Source organism: Convolutriloba macropyga, chromosome 15 (assembly GCF_964194025.1).
Source record: "Convolutriloba macropyga chromosome 15, txConMacr16.3, whole genome shotgun sequence".
Taxonomy (NCBI): domain Eukaryota; kingdom Metazoa; phylum Xenacoelomorpha; order Acoela; family Convolutidae; genus Convolutriloba; species Convolutriloba macropyga.
Window position 1 is genome coordinate 46,323,605 of NC_134482.1, and position 21,562 is coordinate 46,345,166.

At 34.5% G+C, this 21,562-nt stretch overlaps 2 protein-coding genes across 2 annotated transcripts in view; both read left to right on the forward strand.

Moving 5' to 3' along the window:
• Positions 1-21,562, forward strand: part of LOC142354441 (DNA repair protein XRCC1-like) — a 75,883-nt gene that overhangs the window by 26,373 nt on the left and 27,948 nt on the right. Inside the window, exons 4-8 of the mRNA XM_075406734.1 lie at positions 625-718; positions 1,326-1,573; positions 6,249-6,462; positions 6,790-6,940; positions 9,544-9,661. Of these exons, the coding sequence (XP_075262849.1) occupies positions 625-718; positions 1,326-1,573; positions 6,249-6,462; positions 6,790-6,940; positions 9,544-9,661 (825 nt within the window). The remainder of the gene's footprint in view (positions 1-624; positions 719-1,325; positions 1,574-6,248; positions 6,463-6,789; positions 6,941-9,543; positions 9,662-21,562) is intronic.
• Positions 11,051-16,291, forward strand: LOC142354442 (uncharacterized). Its single transcript, XM_075406735.1, has 2 exons — positions 11,051-11,646; positions 15,576-16,291. The coding sequence occupies exons 1-2, from the start codon at positions 11,301-11,303 to the stop codon at positions 16,157-16,159; spliced, it is 930 nt and encodes a 309-aa protein (XP_075262850.1). The 5' UTR covers positions 11,051-11,300; the 3' UTR covers positions 16,160-16,291.

Consider the following 21,562-nt stretch of genomic DNA (forward strand, 5'->3'; position numbering starts at 1 on the left):
AGATATGTTCGAATTTAATTTATTCAAGCTGACAATAGGTAATTGGGTTGTGGGTTGTTCAAATTTTATTCATGAGCATGGTCGTAATTTGGTGTAACATGTTGTCATCCAAATGAACGCCAAAAGGTCGCTTGGTCGTAATTCCTCTACTTCTTTCTTTTTTATGTTGCTTCTTTAATTAGTACGCATGAACTTAAAACCATGATAAGAACAAAAGATTAGATAACAAAAATCGAAAAATCTTAGCCGTGCTCTATCATTTCGTGGCCTCCTTCGTTGTGTGGTTTTTCATCATGAAAATATTAATATCACCGTAAAAGGCTGTTTGTATCGTACACAGATATGTCTTCAAATCTGGTATGGTTAGCATTCACATAAAGAATTCTAATTTCAACTAAAAACTGAAGATTTTATAAAAAAATCTTGCTTTTCAAAAAATTTAGTTGTTCGAATTAATAACAGAATCACTCTCGCTGTTGTTTATGAAGAATATCAAAGTATCACTCCTGTTTTTTGTTATTTCTAATTGGTTCATGGCCCATACAATCATTTAAACATATATAAATCTTTGTTTATTTGCTAATATTTATATAATTTTAACCCGTTTTTCCTATCTGATTCCAGGGTGAAGATGTTCACCAGTGATAAACTGAACAGTGAAGTTCGCGATCAGTACTGGGACAGAGTCAAAGTAGTCTGCACTCAGCCATTCAACAAGGTCAGTCGACAATCTTCAAAGCTTTCGGATAATTCATGCAAGTCATATGTGTAATACAACGTCAAGAACTATGGAACTCTTCCTAATTTAGGGATACTTGATTAATTCAAGTAAATATACGAGATAGTTTTCTTATTATTTTTGAAGCTCTTCTGTGTAATACGTCATGATCTATGGCAACTCTTCTTTGTTTAGGGATATTTAATAGATTCAAGTAAAATTACTGGATCAATGTACTTTTTGCAGCGCAATGTTTTTTTATAATACCACTTTAATATCTGTGGTAACTCTTACTTTGTTCAAATGTTCAGTAATCATTGTTGAGTGATGGCCTTAATTGCTCTCAGACAAGGTTAAAGCAGTTATTTGGTCCTATTGGTTTTTGTTGTCAAATAGCAAGTTCTTTAATTTGGTTTCTCTTTTTAAATCTGAGCATTAGTCTATAAAAACCTCTATGAGCGCACTATTATAGCAAGCCACAGTATAACCCCTTCGGGCTGACAAGCTGGCTTCAGTAGAATGGCTTCAGTAATTCGTCCAACAATTGTTCGCTATATTTACTTTAATATACTCTGTTTTGTATAATATAACTTGATGTTCATTACAGCACCTGTATGGCTTAACATTTCTCAAACTCTCGGGAGAAACGAGAGATGTGAAAACCGAAACCCAACCAGCGACTACAGTTGCTCCGAGTACCTCAACTGTGACAAATAACAAAAATAACAATCCGTTGTCGAGTTTGAATGTCCCCTCGGTGACCTCTGACCTCGCACCTGATACAATCAAAATTGGGTCTTTCTTCAAGAACAGACAGTCATTGACGAACTCTATCAATGCTGCCTCCGCCAAAGGGTAAGAGCACTTAATAAATTACTTCAAGTTTTCAGCAATTATTGTATTCATCTGTGCTACTTTTGCAAAATTTTTGCTCTACTGTTTTCATTAGAATGTTATTATAGAGAACGAAAGGGAGAAATAATATCCCCAGTTTTATTAATTGCTCTTGAACGAAGTTCATTGCAATTATTGTAAACATGTGTGTCTTTTTTATGCAAAGTTTTTGCTTTACGGTTTTGACTTTTCGAGTGACTTTTACGCCCTTGACTTTTTGTGTTTCGCGTGATCTAAAATTCTCTCTCAATCACAATTTCAAGCAGCTGAACTCAATTGGCGACAATTTAATACTAAAAGTTAAATGAAAAGTACGCCGAAACTGGTGCCATTTTCACTTTTAGTTTTAATAGTGGTATATGTTAACCTCGAATGTGGTTATTTGAAGCCCACTATTGAGCTTCTTAGTCCCATTTAGGCTCCCCCTGCCTCCCTCCCCTCCCCCGACTGAAGCAGGCTGCAATTGATTAGAGCTCCCACTAGTCGTTCGAGAGCAATTCTTCAGACGTTAAGTCGGTTATGTTTTTTACAGATTACAAATTAAATCAATTGTTATTGATCGAGGAGGGGAAATCACCGGGGTCAAAAGGGCCTACCTAGTATCTAACCCATAACGAATAAAGTCATTGTGAATGAAGTCATTGCAGTAGTTGTGGCTATAATCATTATACCAAAATGAAGGGCTCTAGTTTTCTTTGATTGTAAGATAAATTGTTAGAGCTATCTTGTTTTGTGAATGTGAAAAACATCAGTATCTGATTTCTACCAAGATGTTTTTGCGGACTATTAGTTTTACTTCATTTTTTTAACCATCGACGCAATGTTTATTCAATGCCCACATAGTATAGATAATCTGTTGGAAAATTAAGAAAGTTCGATGGTTAATATTTTTTGCTTGTTATTGAGATATTGATAAATCCAAATTTCAGAACCATGCAATTGAATTGAAAATTTAAAAAGTTTATAGGCTTTCGATAGACAACAGCCTGCTTCACCGAGAGATTTGAAAATAATTCAAATTGCTTTAAAAATGTGCTATACTGTGGAACAAATGATATGTACTGCAAATAAGCTATAGGCTTTAAGTTTTTTTGAATTTGTGGTCAATTAATGGGAAAAATGAATCTTGTTTATTTTTCAAAAAGAATGCTTTTGAGCATAGTCAAATTTTATAAAAGTGTTGGGATATACAGGAATGGTCCTCATAGTGTCCTGATTTGGTCCCTATTTCAAATTGATGGACGATTGTGGCACAAAATATTCATACCTGGATAGAGATAGAAACCTGTATCAAACTTTTTTTTGAGACAATAATGATTGGAGGCCGATGATGCGTAACTACGTAACAGATTGAAATAGTTTTAATTAGTTTTTTAACAGCCGCGAAGCGATGGCGGGTATTATTGGGGACATCGTGGTTTTTTTACAATTCAAATAGTTTGAATTGTATTGGGGCGCTCTCTTTTTTTAAGATCTGTTCACACATTTTCATGATTTTTGAAGTCAAATTGGAGTCGTGATTTTGGTCACGCCGAAACAGGAAGTGGAGCAAAAAAGCGAGTGGTTTTGTTGAGTAAAATTTTTTCACTCTAAGCTTAAAGTAGAGTGAGAAAACGGTGTTTGAACAAAAATTCGCTCTCTCGCTATTGGTTTTCTGTTCACATGCGGCAATTTCACTCTGATTTTTCTGGTTTTTTCGATTTTTTGGATCAGATTTTTTCCAAAGCGTTTTCCCTACCCATTGATAGTTCATTCTAGGCCTAGTTTTTTGTTTTAACCAAATTTCCATTTCTTGCTAGTGGTTTTTTGTTCACACGCGGCATTTTGATATTGATTTTAATTTTTTAATTTTGATTTTTTTTTGGAAATGGCTTTCCTAATTCACTCGTAGTCTTTTCTAGGTCTAATTTTTTGTTTATTCAATGAAAATTCTTTGAATTGTACGTCAGGACTGTACTGCTATGTTTTTTTTAATTCATCGATGATTCTTACGAGCTGACTTCTTGGAATTGACTTTTTTCATGACTTCAGTGACTTCTACTCATTTGCAGTTGAAATATGTGTGCGTGACGTCATTTCTGCTTTTAGGTCAATTGCATGACTTATCTCGCTCGAAAAAATGACTTCTGAACTCGTGATCAATAGCATGCCTATAAGTAGTGCCAAAATTATATGCCCTAATTCTTGAGTATTAGTCTTGAGTTTTTGATTTCGAATATCAATTTTGAAAAAGCTCTTTTAGGGATTTTTCTTTATAGACCGTATGTGTCATAAAATTGACAGTCCGAATCTGACCCAAAAAGTCTAGCGGTCTATTAAAGGACTGGTTATCGATCTGTCTGTCTTATTTCTTTAGTTGTTTCAATTCATTGATAGCCACAAGCGTCTCTCGCGGCTATTTTCCGGCAGTCTACCGGCTTTTTTTAAACTTTTTTCAAAAGCGTTTTGGGTTCACGTAGCTTTTAAGTTAAATAAGGAACATTAATTCAGATTCAGAACGATGATAATTGAAGTTTTTTTCAACTTGGAGTTGTGTTTTTTTTGTCAAATAGTTACGTACATCTGAAGAATTTCACGAAAAACAAAAGTATGAAAAATTTTTGAGTTGCAATCATTTACCTAATAACTCGTCCCTATGCCCGCGTTAATTTTTTTAATTTCTGGCAAACTTAGCAATTATTATTTTAAATCCGACTTGTCTTTTTCGTATGTGATTTTTTGTTTTTGTACTACCGAATTTTCGTCTGAGAGTTTAATTCGTCAGACAATTTGACTTTTTGTCCTTCAAAACAGTTAACAGGTAAAGCTCTGAGCGCATTAAGTTGCTGAGCAGTTATATCAGAGCCTTACGCCACCTTACTTATTCCTAAATTTGTGATTCACAGAAACTTTTGAGGGGACATAAAATCATGTGAATCTCAGTTCTCAAGAGTTTGACCGCAGATTGTTAATTTCTAAGGTTTTGTTAGGTCTCTAACGAAGTGGGGGCCATTTTCGTTCCGTAATTCTATGATCTATGAAATACTATTACTGTCCTATATATTAAACGCGTGAGCACTAAAATTGGACAAAGTTTTTTGCATGTTCAAGGGGCCTCTCGAAGCGCATGTTTAAGAGCCGCATTGAGCAGCTTGGTTAAGCAAACATATCGAGAGAGTTACATGACCTAAAGGGCTCAGATTAGAAGGGTGAGAACCGAACCTGGGACAAAAGACTGTTAGTCAGGTGCAGTTGCCACGAGGTTAAGAGGGCTTGAAAATATGCTCGCCCAGAGGGAGGATTTACTGTCCTGGGTACTACGTGTTTTTTGATTGCTCCCGAACTAAGTCTGAAGTTCTTATTTTTAACATGTGTTTTTCTGCTAACTTTTAGCTGTACAGATTCTGCGCTATTTTAGAACACTCTTAGCTTTCGGCTAAGTTTTTCTCATTTTACTTTTTGATTTTTGCGTGATCTCAAATGCACTCAATCTGAAATATGTTTATTGATAAGATAAAAGGGATTGTGAGAAATGGTGGTATGTAGTGGTTATAGCGCTGTTAGTTAGATGGAGGAATGGTATTCTGAGGGTCGAGAGTTCGAACTCGTCTTGGATACGTTCCCTCTTGTAGACATGAAATTTTCTAATCAACGCCATTGAGCAGCATGGTTAAGCGATTATATCGACAGAAGTTAATGACCTAAAGGGCTCAAAATAGATGGGTGAGAACCGAACCTGGAACAAAAGACTGCTAATCAGGTGCTGTCACCACGAGGCTAAAAGGGCTTGAAAGTATGCTCGCCCAGAGGGAGTATTTACTGTCCTGTGTACTACGTGTTTTTTAATTGCTCCCGAACTTAGTCTGAAGTTTTTATTGTTAACTTGTGTTTTTCGGCAAGTTTGTAGCTGTACAGATTCTGCGCTATTCTAGAACACTCTTAGCTTTCAACTAAGTTTTTCCGGCTTTACTTTTCGATATTTGCGTAATCTCAGATGCTCTCAATCTGAAATATGTTTATTTATAAGATAAAAGCGATTGTGAGAAATGGTGGTATGTAGTCGTTATAGCGCAGTTCGGAAGATGGAGGACTGCTAATCTGAAGTTTGAATTATTTTTCTATTGGCCTTATCCATAAAATTGCTATGAAGCTAAGTCTTGTAGTTTAAGTCGTTTTGTCTAATCTTCTTTTTTTATAGTAAATATCGGTGGCAATTGAGCACAATGGTCAACAGCGCTCCTATCTTAACATGTTTTAGGGCTCCTTAATCATGCAACCTATCATAATAATTGTGTTTTGAGACGCGCTTTACCATCATTTTTAAGCTCCTAATATCACATTTAGCGGATATTAAGCATGCGGTATAGCAAAAACAAGCAAGTCCCAAACCCCATTGTCCAGAATTTTGCTGTAGAAAGAGCAAAAGCCAAGTGCAATATACATAGATAGCTTAAGTGGTGAGACCTATGGCTATTAAGCGAGGGGCGTCGGTTCGAGCCCGAGTTGGTGCGAAACAGCAAACTTTACTTCTTTTAAACCTTCAATTCGTGTAAATGATTTTCTTGTTATAGTTTTGCGGGCTTGCTAGTTATATAGTATAATAGGTACCGTTGTGCATTGTGTGTGTAACAGATTTTTTATTTATTTGTCTTTGCAGCGATTCAACTAACAAACTGGGAAGCATAGCCTCAGAAATGAGAACGACAACACCCTCAGAGCTTGTTCCCAAGAAACCCGAAAGTGAATCCCCGACTGTAACAGCATCAAATGATAACAGTTCGCCGGCTAGATCTAAACCTCCCAGGAAAATTCCAAAACTAGAGGCCACTACTACGTCGACGCCACCAGCTACTGCGACACCGAAGCCCACAGTAATAAGGATTTTCGAATCTTTTCCGTTTGCCCCCCCAGCTTAGTGGGTGCATATTGTTTGCAACCCCAGATGCACGTGCTATTTTTTTACATATTAATTTACTTTGTACTGGCACGTGCTCTGTAACTGGGGCGGGGGGGGGCGCATAACGTACTGGGTTGGTAAAAACGGAAAAGAGTCGGATTATGTTTTTCATATCTACCCCCCCCCTGCCCCCCAAAAAAACAGCTGAGTGGGTGCATATTATATGCTACCCCACCCCGTCTATGGTACGGGAGGGTAGCGCAAATGTAAACAGTTCTGTTCCAATGTGATATTTGTTTAGGTCTCAAGGCAGAGCTCAAAAGAAACCGTCAACAAGACTCCTCAGCAAACAGCCAAACCTACACCAGTAAAACAGGCATCAGTGAAAACTGAAGAGACGACCCCGAAAACGCCCGCGGTGAAATATGACAGCTTTGAGAACTTGATGAACGGTATGTTTTATGAAAATAATGAAACGGTACGGTAGGTAATTTTGATTTAAGCTTAAATGTATTGTACTTGCAGGTCCCTTCTAGCAATGCTAAGAACTTATTTAAAGTTTTCCTCTAGGCAAATACGTCATGATCATGATTGATTTTGGTATTAGGAGCCGCCGTCAGCCTCTCATCGGCTAGTATTTAGGCGGTCCCCTCTTTACAATCCAAAGAACTTGGATTGTATTGTTGCTCTTTTACCATGGAAAATTTAGATTGTATTTGTGCTCCGTCTTTTTTTTTTACCATCCAAATGATTTGGATTGCATTGGTGGGCTGTCTTTTTTTAAGATCCGTTCACATTTTTTTTTACTTTTTTGAGGCAAAGTCGTTAGACGAAAACTCGTTTTGACGAACACGTTTTTTGTTGCCATTAGGCGAAAGTATTGAACTGAAGTTTTGTGGACATTGGGCGAATACCAAATAAAGAAGGCTTCAATAATACTTCTGTTTCTCCTGAGGTTTAGATGGTTCACTGGTTGGTTCAGTTCAACAATACTCTGAGTAGTAAAAACATTTCACATTTTATCTGATTCACGTGTTTTGAAGTTTGGTTCTTTTGTTCGCGATACGCCAATACTTTTGAGTTCTTTCCGATTTTTTACAATTCAAAGAATTTTTACAATTCAAAGAATTTGAATTGTATTGGGGCGCTGTCTTTTTTTTAAAGATCTGTTCACACATTATCATGATTTTTGAAGTCAAATTGGAGTAGTGATTTTGGTCACGCCGAAACAGGAAATGGAGCGAAAAAGCGAGTGGTTTTGCGGCGTGAAATTTTTTCGCTCTAAATTTAAAGTAGTGAGAAAACGGTGTTTGAACAAAAATTTGGTTTCTCGGTAGTGGTTTTTTGTTCACATGCGGCAATTTCACTCTGATTTTTACTGTTTTTTCGATTTTTTGGATCGGATTTTTTTCTAAATGGTTTTCCCAATCCATTCACAGCTCATTCTAGGCCTAGTTTTATTGTTTGAATTGAATTTTCTTTTCCCGCTAGTGGTTTTTTTGTTCAGATGCGGCATTTTGACATTGATTTTCTGTTTTCTTATTTTTTTGGTCTGATTTTTTAAAAATGGTTTTCTCAATTCACTCATAATCCATTCTAGGTCTAGTTTTTCTTTTTAGTCAATGAAAATTCTTTGAATTGTACGTCAGGACTTGTCCTGCTATGTTTTTTACTTTGTTTATTTGCCTGACGTTTTTCGTTTTGCTTTTGCTGATGGCGCAAAAATCAGAACACCAGTTTTTTATTCAGATGAAATTCAGATAAAACACAAAGTTTACTTACCAAATATCTCAATGTAAAGTTGATGAACTCCATCAAAGTCTCACAAGCAAAAAAAGTTGTGACGTTATGACAATTTAATCTCATCTTTTATGGCTCTAATGTTTAACGCAATTGCAAATTCAATCATACTTGAACAAACGTGAAAACATCACATTTTGAGACAACTCTCTTTTGACTGAGAACCTGGGACGAAGTTCATCAACTTAATTTTGGGATTTCTGTTAAGTGAACGTTGTGTTTTATCTGAATTTTTTATGCAGACGAGAAAACTAGGTTAGGGGATAAATAGTGTAAAAGTTGTCTTCCAAATGTGATTGCAAATTGGAATAATGCCTCAAAAATTGAATTTTTAGTTAATGAAAATAGGGAGTGCTAGCTTAATTTTGCTGTTCAGTATATATTAGGAAGCTGTTAATAGTGAAAATGCTGCGACCAAACTGAATGAACAATTTGAGTTTCTTATTAATTTTTATAGGCATTTATTTTTAATGGTATTATATACTGTATTGGTAACTCCATCAATTCAGCTCTGTATATATTCTACTATGTTTATTATAAGGCTCGCAGTATATTTTGCTGCTATTTCTGCAATTATTGCCATTATGATTGATGAGTTTCATTTGCTGTTTCTGACTAGATATAAGCTGAAATGCTTTATCAGTCGATTGAAGTTTTTTATCATAGGTTCTAAAAACTATTTTTGACATCGTTTGTTGTTTCGATAATTCAACTTTTGGCTTTTTACTCCTGTTAGGATAAAAGTGGAAATAATGTGTTTATAGTTTTCGGTATTTTTAATAAATTTTTAATAAAAAATAATTAAAGATATTTTAATAAAAATAAATGAATGCTAGTTTGAAATTGGTTTTTGATCGTATGATATGCTTCGGCATTGATAACTTGTTAGCTCGTGCTTCTAGGAAAGTGAAAGCTGGAATTGATTATTTTATGTTAAACAGAAATTATTGGTAGACAAATTAGACCTGCGGGACGTAGAACAGATAGCAACAGATATACAAAACTGAATTAATTGAATTGCCAATGCAATATATAGTATCATTCAAAATATAATTTTAGCACAGATTGGTAGATGATATCTGATATTTGAAGACCCAATGAAGCGAGTGTCTCAGAACTTTCTTTAGCTAAGTGAGCCGTGAAACTTCTGATTTTGCAATTTTGAGAGAAGAAAGTTATTCAGAATTTGTATCTGAGATATCGTTTCATTATAGTTGTAATAAATAATGCATGAATCCTTTTAACCCCGTTTCAGGTGTTGTTATCTGCCTGAGTGGGTTTATAAACCCGTTGAGGGGAGAATTGAGACAGAAGGCGATGGAAATGGGTGCAAAATACAAACAGGATTGGGCAGGGGAGTGTACGCATCTGATGTATGTATAGATATGAGGTCTTTCCTCTTATGTCCCCTCCCTCGCTCTCGAATTATAGCCCACAATTATGGAATATTTACTCCCAGGGTGTTTGGGCGTATCCTAGGTTCGGCCATATGAAAAGACTGACAAAGTCGATGTCGCGGGTAATTTTTCTTCCAAAATTAGATAGTCGAGACCACATTTAACTTTGATCCAAAGTCTTTTCAATTGTCGACCCACGGTCTTTTTATACCAAATATCGGGCGATTCAGGGTCTATTCATTAGTCGACCTCTCATTTGGGGTGCATCCGCTCTCATACGCTGTATATCCCCGAAGCAGGGGTGGGGCTATTACGGGAAAAACACTTGGTAGGCACCGTCAGCTTAGTCGCACAATATGCGTTCTTTGTTTCATGAATGAAAATATCTGGATCGGGTGAGTAGTATAAAATTCTGACTAGAACCTCAACGGGGGGGGGGGGGGTTGACGGACACAAGTGTCCCACCCCGTTGTTGTTGGGCCGAGGAAATCACCTTTCAAAAAAGTGTCCCCCCGTTGAGGTTCTAGTCAGAATTTTATACTACTCGGGTGTCTGTTATGAAGCGTAACTTAGTACTGAAATTGAACCGATGTATGTAACCACTAATTTCTTGTGATCCTTGTGAAGTGATCGCGTAAATGGTCAAATCAAAACTTATTTGTAAGGACAAATTTCCAACTGTCAAGCAAAAATTCAACAGCCATTTTTATAAGTTTCAAGCATCCTCTGACCTATCTTTGAGAGACTTCAGCTTAAAGAGACGAAAAAAAAAGATATTTTCCGTTCCCCCCCCCCAAGTTGCAGAACACTTATATACATAGTATAGTAAATCATAATGTGGTAATATTGTACGTGAGCTTGAGGGCTGAGCTAAACTGAAAAGATTGGAAAATTTAAACTCAAATTTTAAAATTATGCAAGTACTTTGACTTTACACTCTGACTTTAAAATTATGCAAGTACTTCGACATTGTAACTGATATCTGACAATGAAATTCAAGTGTTTTTATTACCAAAAAAAATATTAAATAATTTACATAAGTATGAGTACAGTACTGCTTTAAACAACAATTTGAGCTCAGTAGTTGTTCCATTTGAGCAAGTTTTACAAACAACTGTTGCAACTATTCATGTGGCGTGAAAAAAGTTTTTGTTTGCATGTCTTGGTACGGACAACCGCCGAATGACCGACAGGGCGATTAGCCGACGGCCAAAAAAGGAGCCTTTACTCCGATAAGCCGACCCCACAACAGCTGTAATAGTTGGACAAACTAATGATATTTTGACCAATCAAAATTGTCTGCCAATCAGAAATAACCTAATGGCTAGATAGTTTTTCTTTGTCGGCTAGACTCCCTGTCGGCCAATATTTCTATCAACGTAATATGCCATTTGTGGCCATCGTTTCTAGATTTCCGTCAGTTGATCAAATTTGACAAGTTAACTAAACTGTGCTTTAAGTTATGACAAACTGTGAATTTTGTACTTAGGTTTGAAAGGAACCTAAAATGATTTACTATTACATTATTTAGTTACCAATCAATAAAATCAAAACGTTGGATCTCAATTAGTGTCTGGAAATGTAAGTTAGTTGTACACGTACTGACAAATTCAAGATGATAAATTGTAATATTATCGTGACTCATATCAGATCGACTAGTTTTGTCAAATTTTTCATAATTATAAGTTTTTTACTTGTATTGATTTTGACTACTAATGTTTGTGCCAAACTGAATTTCGAAAACGAAGTTTCCAAGAAAGGAAACGCAGATCATCGTCAACTCAATTCAATGTATGCGATCAAATTAAACGGTCAACCGGGTTCAAATGAAAGCGCGAAGTGTTGGGCGAAGGAGGTCAAAGGTCAATTGATGATTACTTCCTCTGTGGGCGGTGGAGGCGACAAGCAGAGTTACGTCATCGCATCTGAGAAGGATTTGGGGAAAGACGAATGTGCTCAAGGTTAGATCTCTCAAATAAAAGTGTGTAATTTTTCTTTGAAAAAACATCGAGAACGATATTTCCCTATTTAGTTCATAAATATAGTATAACTACTATAACGTAATCGTTCAAACCTTTCAAACAAGTTGGTGCAAATTTTTAAATGCTAATAATGACAAATTGATAAAGAAATTGTCGACTAATTGTCATCTTTTTACGTCCTCTTCTGCTTAAAATATTTTGTGCAATTTTAGAAATCTGTATTTATTGAGTTCGCGCGGTGAAAAAGTATTCCATTGCTGTTTTATTTTTCTTCAAAAGTCTCACATTTCAAAAGTCTAAAATAGTTTTAATTGCTCTCAAACGAAGTGCAGACAATTATTGTAAACATTTGTCTTTTTTATGCAAATTTTTTTTGCTTGACCGTTTTTGCGCTTTTGTTCCAGAACAATCTTTGACTTCTCAAGTGATTTTTTCACGATTTTCTTCATTTGTGAGTGATCTCAATTGCTACCATTGTTAGTTGCTAATATAAAATCGATTGCGGATTGAAGACGTTGTAGCGTAGTGGTTAAGATGTGTGAACGCTTTCCTGGACGTCGCTGTTACGAAACCCTTTGAACCCTAGTTCTTTGAAATCCTAGTTTTTTGAACCCAAAAAATATTCTAAGCTACATCCCTATATTAAATTGCCAACGCTGTCGTTCGAGAGCAAATCATGCGATGTTAGTCGGTTTGTGTACATAATTCAAGAAATGATAACTGAAAGTGTAAAGAAGTATAAGTGTATTGGTTCCAAGTCAGCTTGAGACTGAATGGCGTCAGTGATGATTGGGATTCCCTAATATTAAGAGTTAGAGGGCTGTATTGCCATGGAAAGCACTTTTCTTGTGTATTTTTTGGGTCTTTTTCAAGTTTTTTTTGCTATTGCTGTCAAAAGTTTTATATTCGAGTTGAAATTCGCTCTGCTTATTGTGATTTTTTCTTTAATAGGTCCTGATTTGCAGTGTTCTGCTTTTCAGAGCTGTTTTTTTGGCGTCTGGCTTTCAATTTGTACTTCTTCCTTCAAGGTCGCCTTTTGACCCTGTTCCCATTTTTGCTTGCTTTATTTCTTCCTAAGTACACTTAGGGTTGTCCGTCTTCGTTTGTCGTTAACTGTTTCTCTCCGTTTATATTGATGCTCTAACGTAAATATCTTTTAACAATTTCCGTTGGATCATTTTGTTTCTAATTGTTAAGATTGAGGTTTGCTTTTGTTTGTTTTTATTTTTGCTTATGGAATTTTGCTTATGGAAGCTGGTCTGTTTTCTATCAAATGAATGGAACATACTAATGTTTTTGCATATTTATAAGACGCTCAGTACGCTCCCTATCGTGCTGATGGTGTTTGCGAAGAATTTAATTTTAAGAGTCGCATAACCGGTCACCGTGTGTTCGAACCCTAGTTGAGCTCACTCTGTGGTCAGTTGCTTTCAGTTTATTAATTAAATTTAACTGCGTAATTAACATACGTTCCATAACTGTTCTCGAACTTCTTGTTACTTTTACTGTTTCGATTTCTTGCTTTTCTTGTCTTCTTTCGCCCTATTTTACTACTGTTTCTTTTTTAAAAGGAAAATGCAGTTTCTCGTGTTTGGCATTTCTGCTTTTTCCGTTTTTATTTTTTCATTTCTGCTTTAAGTTGTTTTAAAACTAAGTTTTTGCGAATATCTGATTGAGCTCATTTAATTGTTGGAGATTGACTTTTTTTTAATTCTTTTATTAATTAAGCGACAATTTCTGATAGTTTGATATAATGAAGTTACTATCACAATTTTTTTTATCCAATGGCAGTTGTTCAAATCTTCTTCCATCTTCTTCATGGAAAGTTGAAAAATATGCCTTGATGAAAGTTTTAATTTAATAGTCAGGCTATGCTTGTTTGTGTCCCGTTTTTCAACCCCATTATTTAACCCGAATTTTTTGATTGCTGCCAAACTAAGGTTATAGCAGTCACATTAGTCATGCAGGTCTTTTAAAGTGCGATTTTTTGTTTTACCGACTCTTCGTCTGGTAGTTTACCACTTGATTTTTTCTCTTCAAAGATGAAATAACAGGTGAAGCCTGGAGGGCATCAAGTTGCTGAACCGTTTTCTTAGAGCTTTACGCTTTACTAGTCTCTAACTGTGCTATTCCCCGAAACTGTCGAGGAGACATGTTTTCATTGTGTGAAAGGGGGTTCTTTCGGGATAGGGAAATAGTGCTCTGTAACTATTTAATAATTCTTTATAAAGACAAGAAGACTTGAGCGTGCGTGCTTCCGCACAGATACTTGCGACTTTATTCTATTAGAGAAATCGGAAGAGTTGCGTTACAGTGAGTTTTTAATAGGTGAATTGCAAATATTGAACATTCATACCACAGAACTCATTTTTCTGTAGAAAAACATTTACTGACGTTTTCAAAACTCTATGCACAGCATCATAAATGACGTTTAAAAACTTCTAATTTATTTATTCTCTACCGATCTATTTGGATTGTATCGAAAAAGCCTGAAACCTATTCACCCGAAAAAGGTTAAAACGATTTGATGCAATTTTGTCAATTTTAGAAAAAATTATGCTTTTTGTTACTTCAAAACATTGCGTCAAACGTTGCGTCAAAAACTCCTGATTAATCCTCAATTATACTCAGCTTTTACTCCCATTTGAATTAAAAATTGTGCTGACATTTTTAATCAATGTACCTGAACGAAAAAAAAGGTGAAAATGAAAAGATCTGTTCCTAGAAAGTAACTAACAAAAAGTATAACAAAAACAGAAAGATCAAAATTAGATAAAGCCTGTTTGAGATACAGAATCTTTGTTACTTAATCGATCATAGATTTAAAAAATTTCCTCGAAATTTTTATTCTTTTTTTTATATAATCCCATCAGGTAGAGCTTGTACGATAGATTGACCATGATATTGGCGTTAACTGTTTTGAATTATTTAGTTCAAAATTTTTTTGTCTCCACCAATTGATTTTTCTCTGAACACCCATACAACCTGAATTGAAAATGTGGATTTTTTTTCAGAACGTTTTTAACTAACGTTTTTTGTTCTAATGATTTTAAGTTGACTATAAATTGGTTCAGAATTTCAAATTTCGAGTTCTTGTTAATTGTTTTTTTTTCAGTAGTACAATGAATTTTCAATGCAATCTAAAATTGCTTTTTAATTGATTAAAAATTGATTTTTGTAAATAATGTTTCAGTTCTCGATTTTTTAATCTAAAGTTGCTAAATTTAATTATGTGCTGCACAGTCATTCGCAAAGTGCTTTTGATGGGTTTCGCAATGTTCTGATTGGTGACAATTGAAAAGTTTTTTTAGACTGATAAAGTTAATTTGGGAAAAAGCGTAATTTTCAACTTTTCAAGCTTTAATTCCATTAAGACTTAAGGCTTTATCTTTTATTTTTGTAAACAAATGGACGAATTGAAAGATATTATGGGCATCTGCATTTTCTTTGAAAGTTTTCTCTTAATTTTTGAAAAGAAACCTTTATTTTTTCAAAGCCTTATTTTTTTCAGCAAAATTCATATTCAAGTAATTACCATGTGTGAATGATGTACTTTTTCGCGTGCTTTCATGCATACCTTAATTTTGTTTGAAGATGAAGTATCGATCGTAAAAAACCAAAATTAAATGAAGTTCTTGAATTTTTGGATAAATTTTCGCTAATTTTGTACATACAACCTTGGTCTTTTGATAGCTCATATCTTCGCAACAAAAACAAAGGAGAAAAACCCTGCGTCTAACTATTCTTTTCTGCAAGGGCTTTCAAATGATACTCTCTTATCTTTCTCCAATGATTAATTGGGTCAAAATTAACTGATCAAAAATATACTCTCTAGTGTAAATTTTTTTCCCTCATTAGATGAGGTGGGGAGAAAAAACCTAGAATTTGTAGTCACTTCTTAATTTTAGAATGCTGTGAAGGAGAGCAATGCAATGGAATTGTATGGTATTCAGAATCTGACAATTCAATTGAAAATGCCTCAACTTGCTACCTGGTGCACTGTCCAAACTTTCTATGCACAATGTACTCTCAAAACAGTACAAAAACTAAACAAATTCAAGCATTAACGATTTTGATCGCGCACTCAATTGATGAAATTCCAACGCCAATATTTGCAAATGATGATCCCGACCCTTTGACTGAGAATTCAGAAACTGACGATGAAAATCAAAGCAGCAGTTTCGAACGCAATTTTACGAACAGAAAATTTCACATTATTAAAGATTTCAGACTGTCCAACAGTTCCTTATCATCACACGCAAATCCGTATATTTTACCTTCGGTCGTGTTGATCATTGGAGTTTCGTTGAGTATTTTAGCAGTTATTTTTCTGTACCAGTTTTTGCACAATGAGATTAAAAAAGAAGGATATACAGAAATGAAAAGAATTAACGATGTTGAAAATTCTGCAATTTCGTCTTCGACTGATTTGCATAGCCCGTATGAAGGAGAGATGATCAAAGAGAACGTACAAGAGTTCTACCTAGAATGAAAAAGTTTTTATAAATCTCTTATTTTTAGAACTTTTTAAAGATCTTTCTAGACTAATAGGGTCTTTTAGATCTTTTTAAGCATCTTGTTAGATCTTTTCTGTTATCCTGCCGCCCCAAGTCCAGTTTTACTACCCCACCCCCCCCCCCCCCATATAGAAATCAAATCTAATTGGAAAGCATTGTGTGATATCATAGCACCGGCTGGGAATGACAATTAATATGCACCCACTAACCAAATGGGGTTATTTGATGGGCACAAATTGAAAAGATCATTTCTCGCTAAACTTTAAAATTGGTGTTACTGTATGATTCTGCTATGATTTGCTTATTTAAATATTGTTCATGATATGCTGCTTGATTAATGTCAATATAATGTAAATGCTTTGGAATGCAGAATCTGTTTTTAATTGCTCTGAAACAAAGTTTCTATTGTTTGGACCCTGTTGGTCTTTTTATCACTGAAAGGGGAAGTATTGGAACAACAGTTATAAATTTGCATATTTTGAGAAAAAAATATTGAGAAAAATTTGAGCAAAATAGGAAAATTGCGAGCAAATTGTAATTTTTAGATTTCCCTTTTTCTAGCACGGGAAGAAGTGATGATTAGAGTTTGATTAGTGACCAAGTCAGGCCCCATAGTTATGCAGACATTAACGGAAAACTGCTTATAAATAAAATATCAAGAATTGATTTTATTTCTTAAAACAAAACTATTTTTGACTGTTTTGTTTGAAGTCCCGACCAAAAAATTTTAAAATTTTTGTGACTGTTATTGAGCAACGATGTTGGCTAGATTTTATGGAAGGAATCTACCATTTTGTGGTTTAATTCCTCCTTTTGTCTGCTAGTTTCAGTTTTAGCTTCCCAATTGTAGTTAATATTTCGGGTTTAATTTAGCCGGACCGAATAGTAGGATTGAATTGCTACTGTGATCAGCTAACTCTTTTTTAAAAAATGGCTGTTAATAAGTTTGGGGAGAACTCATGGTAAAGAACATACGTGACAGAAATGCGAAAACATTCAAAAATTTGGATATAGTTAAAACCCATTAATGCATCCTGTTAGTTGCTCTGAGAGAGGATATTTATTCATGGACGACAGTGAGAAAATTTAGAAATTTTTGATTTGATTCAAAGTTTGTGCATAATATAAGAAGCTTTAGGAGTTATGTTTTCCGATACAAAAAACTAATGCAACTTGTTCTAGATTTTATAAATTTTTCGATTTAAATCCTGTGCCCTGTTTCTGGTTTCAAACAATCTGGTTTCTTGAAACAACGATATCAAATTGAAGCCATAGGCTTAGGGGATGAGACATTTGACTCATACTATCGTGGAACTTCTAGCTGAAACTATCATTATTAACAGTCGCCGTCATTGTTTAGGCCGGCTGTTATTACGCTGCTAGTTTTTTACGAAGCGAAGAGCAGTGCTGGTTTCATAAATATTCTTTATGTAAAGTGTATCTGTTCTTGGATTTAGCATTGGATTATTTTATCTTCGGACACTTAATTTGGTCTTCGTACCTTTGGTAATAAACGCTAAAGCACTCGGTGAGTTCAGAATGTTCATTACTTGATAATTTTGGATACTACTCAAGGTGAAAATGTCATTTTGAGAAATTCTGACATCGCAGCAGTTCATCTTCCCTATCAACTACTGCACCTCTTATTTATTTAATTCCTATACCTGTCCCAAGCCTCGCTTACCTGCCTCCCCACCTACCTGTCACCGCACCTACATTATCTATCCAGCACCTACCTATCCACAAATATACCTAACATCCCAACCAACCTACCCCCAAATATACCTAAACCCCAAACCTACGAACCTCACGTAATGACGAACCTCTTCGTAAATAACAGATTCAATAACGAAACACGAAATCTAAAGTGGGAACAAAATAAACCAAAAAAGCCAACTTTTAGATGCCCGGTATTTGAGTTTTGTTTCTTTTAGTTACCAGGCCTCGTTTTACCCCAGTTTTAGCCGAGCCGTTCGGAAAAATCAAATACCATTGCAAAGCCTTGTGTGATATTAAAGCACGTACGCTTGGCAAACACAAAACATGTTTACCCACTAACCGTAGGGGTTTATTTGATCGACAAAAATTCAAAAGATCATCATTTCATTGCTAAAATTTGAAATGGTGTTGCTGTATAAATCTGCTCTGATTTGCTTATCTAAATACTGTTAATGCTGTAATTGATTGTAATGTAAGCATTTATTGCTCTAAGACAAAGTGAACACAGTAACTGCTTTAGAATGTTTCAATGCAGAATGTTTCAATGCTTTAGAATTCAGAATGTTTCAATGTCTTTTCAGAATGTCTTACGCATTTCAACACTATGCTTTGGGGTAAAATGAAGTTTGAAGTAAAATGTGAACTTTTTTTGACTAAATGATTTATTGCTCGTTTTTTTTACCAGACGGATTTAACTTTTGGCCGAATAAATATTAGTTTTTCTGTTCTGTTTAAATTTGTTTTTTTTTGTAATCGGTCCTTGTCTTGGTGGCTCGTTTTGATTTTAACCTGCTTATTATTAATCGGCATCGAGTGTTCACTAAGATATGTATAAAAATGACATTTTTGATAATTTGTCAATGTGTGTGTATAGTTTTACGCAGCTGTAGGAGTTTTTTTTCGAGACAAAAATGCTACTTCAGCTTTTGCTTGATTTTGATTTTTTTCCGATTTAAAGCCTGTGCTTTGGTTGAAAATAGAACATGAGAAATCTCATGATAATTCTCTAGTAGTAAAATTTCTACCCAAAAATGTTTACTTTTGTTATTAATTTAATAATTTGTTTAATAACTTTAATGAGAATAATCAGTTGTATTGAAATTTATATCGCATTTTCGCTAAACTTATTGACATTGCATTAAATCATAGACTTAAATTGGAAACGCAAGGAGTTAAAACTGTTTTCTTGCTAAATATTTTTCTGTAAATTGTTATTTGTCAAGCCGCTAATTTCGTATGAATTTAGCGGCTTGACAAATGATTTTCGTTGAATTTTTGTATTTCTTTTAGCACTTGATTAAAAATTAAAGAAGAATTAGAACGGTATTTACGGACGCACATGACTAAGCTTCCTTTTTAAGTTTTGATGTCTTTCGTTTCGCTGTCTTTCGGAAGAAACCGGGCGAGAAAGATCGCGACAGAGTTGTTTAATTGTTCCGACCTACTTTAGTGCGGGGGGAGGTGTGTTTTGTCAATTTTGGCCGATGGATGTATTCGTCATACAGGATTATGAGTGGTATCATTAGAAAGCTTGTCAAGCGTAAAATTTCAAATAAAAAAGATTTTTTTGAAATTAGCTTTTTCCAAGGAGATGCAAAGGTTTAAAGATTTGTGAACGTTAGCCCAACATCCGTTGTTTTGTTAACATCTTTGCAATTTTGCTTTAATATTGATCAATTTTTGCTTATTTGCTTCATTGATTAGATACGGGTATGTTAATTTGAATGAACAGCCGTGCACTAAGAACTCTGATAAATTTGTGGTGTTTTAGGTTGAGTGCAATCACTTAGTTGCTACTGTGTTCTATAATTAATGAATTTATCACTGGTACCACGCTCATCTCCTGTAAATGCTGTAACACGTCTGTTTTGATCTTACCCAAAGGGAATGGAAACTCGAGGTCTGAAAATTTTTAGATATTCACTCCCGCTGGCGGCTTTTGCAAGAATGCAAATGAAATATGATAAAATTGTTAACAGTGGTCTCCTTGGTTTTACGTTTAAAGATCGAAGAGAGTTATTTTAAGCATTTTCCTCATTTTCAGCATTTTCCTTTTTCTTATAAAATGGCATCAAATATGCCTATTTGGCAAACTTTGTCCAATGTGACTGGTGGTGCAGACATAAAAATGCTGACAAAGTTCGGTAAATGAAACCGATGTTTATAAAAAAAATGCATAATATATTTTTGATATATTAAGATTTTGTTTGCCAAAAATATATTACTAAATATTTTAGAACAACTGCGATTTTTTTAACAACCGAAGAGCGATAGCAAGGCAAGTCTCATCGTTGAGTTTTAAAAAAGTTGTTTGAGGATTCGGATTGTATTTTGTGTTATTTTTCATCACAATCACTAGAAAGTCTTTTCCCATTCAAAGGTGCAATTAGTAAGAGGTCCTATTACATTCCAATATGGTCTAATGGAACAATATTATGTTTTATGAATAAAACTCTTGGTTTTTATGGCTCCGACAATTTGTTTTCGTGAATTTTTAATGATTTGCGATTTTCAAGCATTTTATGTTCTTATTGTACTCTTATGAGTGAGTCTACATAATCATGTTTCTAAATGCTTGTCTAATTGGGAGCTATTGAAGTAATTATCTAATGCTTGCAGTTGATATACAATGCTTTTTTGTAATATAACTCGATCAGTATTTAAAATTTTCATTTATTTTTTTACAATGACTTCTAAATCAAAATAACTATATAGGTGATATCTGGTACATTTTCTGTTTTAATGCAGAAGCAGCAGCAGCAAGATCAGTTTTGGTCTAGTTGTGGAAATTTATTTTTCAGAGAATATCCAGATTTTAATGGGGAGCTGTGTTTGTTTTTTAGATACTCTTAACTCGTTTGTTTTTATGTTAGTTACAAATCAGAATGATTTCAAATGAAAAACCGCAATTATCGACAGCTCAGATTTGCAGTAATAAATACAGCGAAAAACATGTTAATGTGTAGTCTTTTGACTCAGTCCCACTATTAACATGTACAATTGTCTTCTTAAGCAGTAGCAAATTACTATTTAGAATTTCTCAGATAGAAAATTATGTTTTTATGTCTCACGGTTTTAAATATTTGACTTTAAAAAAGTAATGGTTTTTTGAGATTTGCTAATTTCAATCTTAATGTTGCTATGTTTAAGCTTATTCGCATTAAACAGATAGGGCATTCTGTTTTAAGTGACCTATAATGTTGTATTATTTGTTGTTTTATTTATTAAATAATTGTTTTTTGGCCTTGATACTACGAGTGTTCATATTTTTTATTTAATTTGTTGTCATTTTCCAATTTTTTGCTTCTTTTGCTGTCGCTGTCATATTAATGGTACATTAATGACAAGTTGCATGTCACAATAATGACATTGAAGTAAGGCGAAATTGTTTTTTTTTTCACTGTTTTCAGTAATTAGATTGTGATCTTATAGGCTTCGACACCGTTTCCTCGCAAAATTGATTGACTTCTTGATTTTGGCCTGTATTTGTTCTTTTTTTAGTCGTCATTAGACATTCTCGATAATGACAGGTCTATATGGTTTTGCTTGAAGGTATAAATGAAGCCATTGAATTATTTCAGTGGATAGCTAATTGCTTTCATGACTTTGAGTTTCTTTGTTTTGAAGAAGTGTATACGTATTTTCTGCATTTGACATCT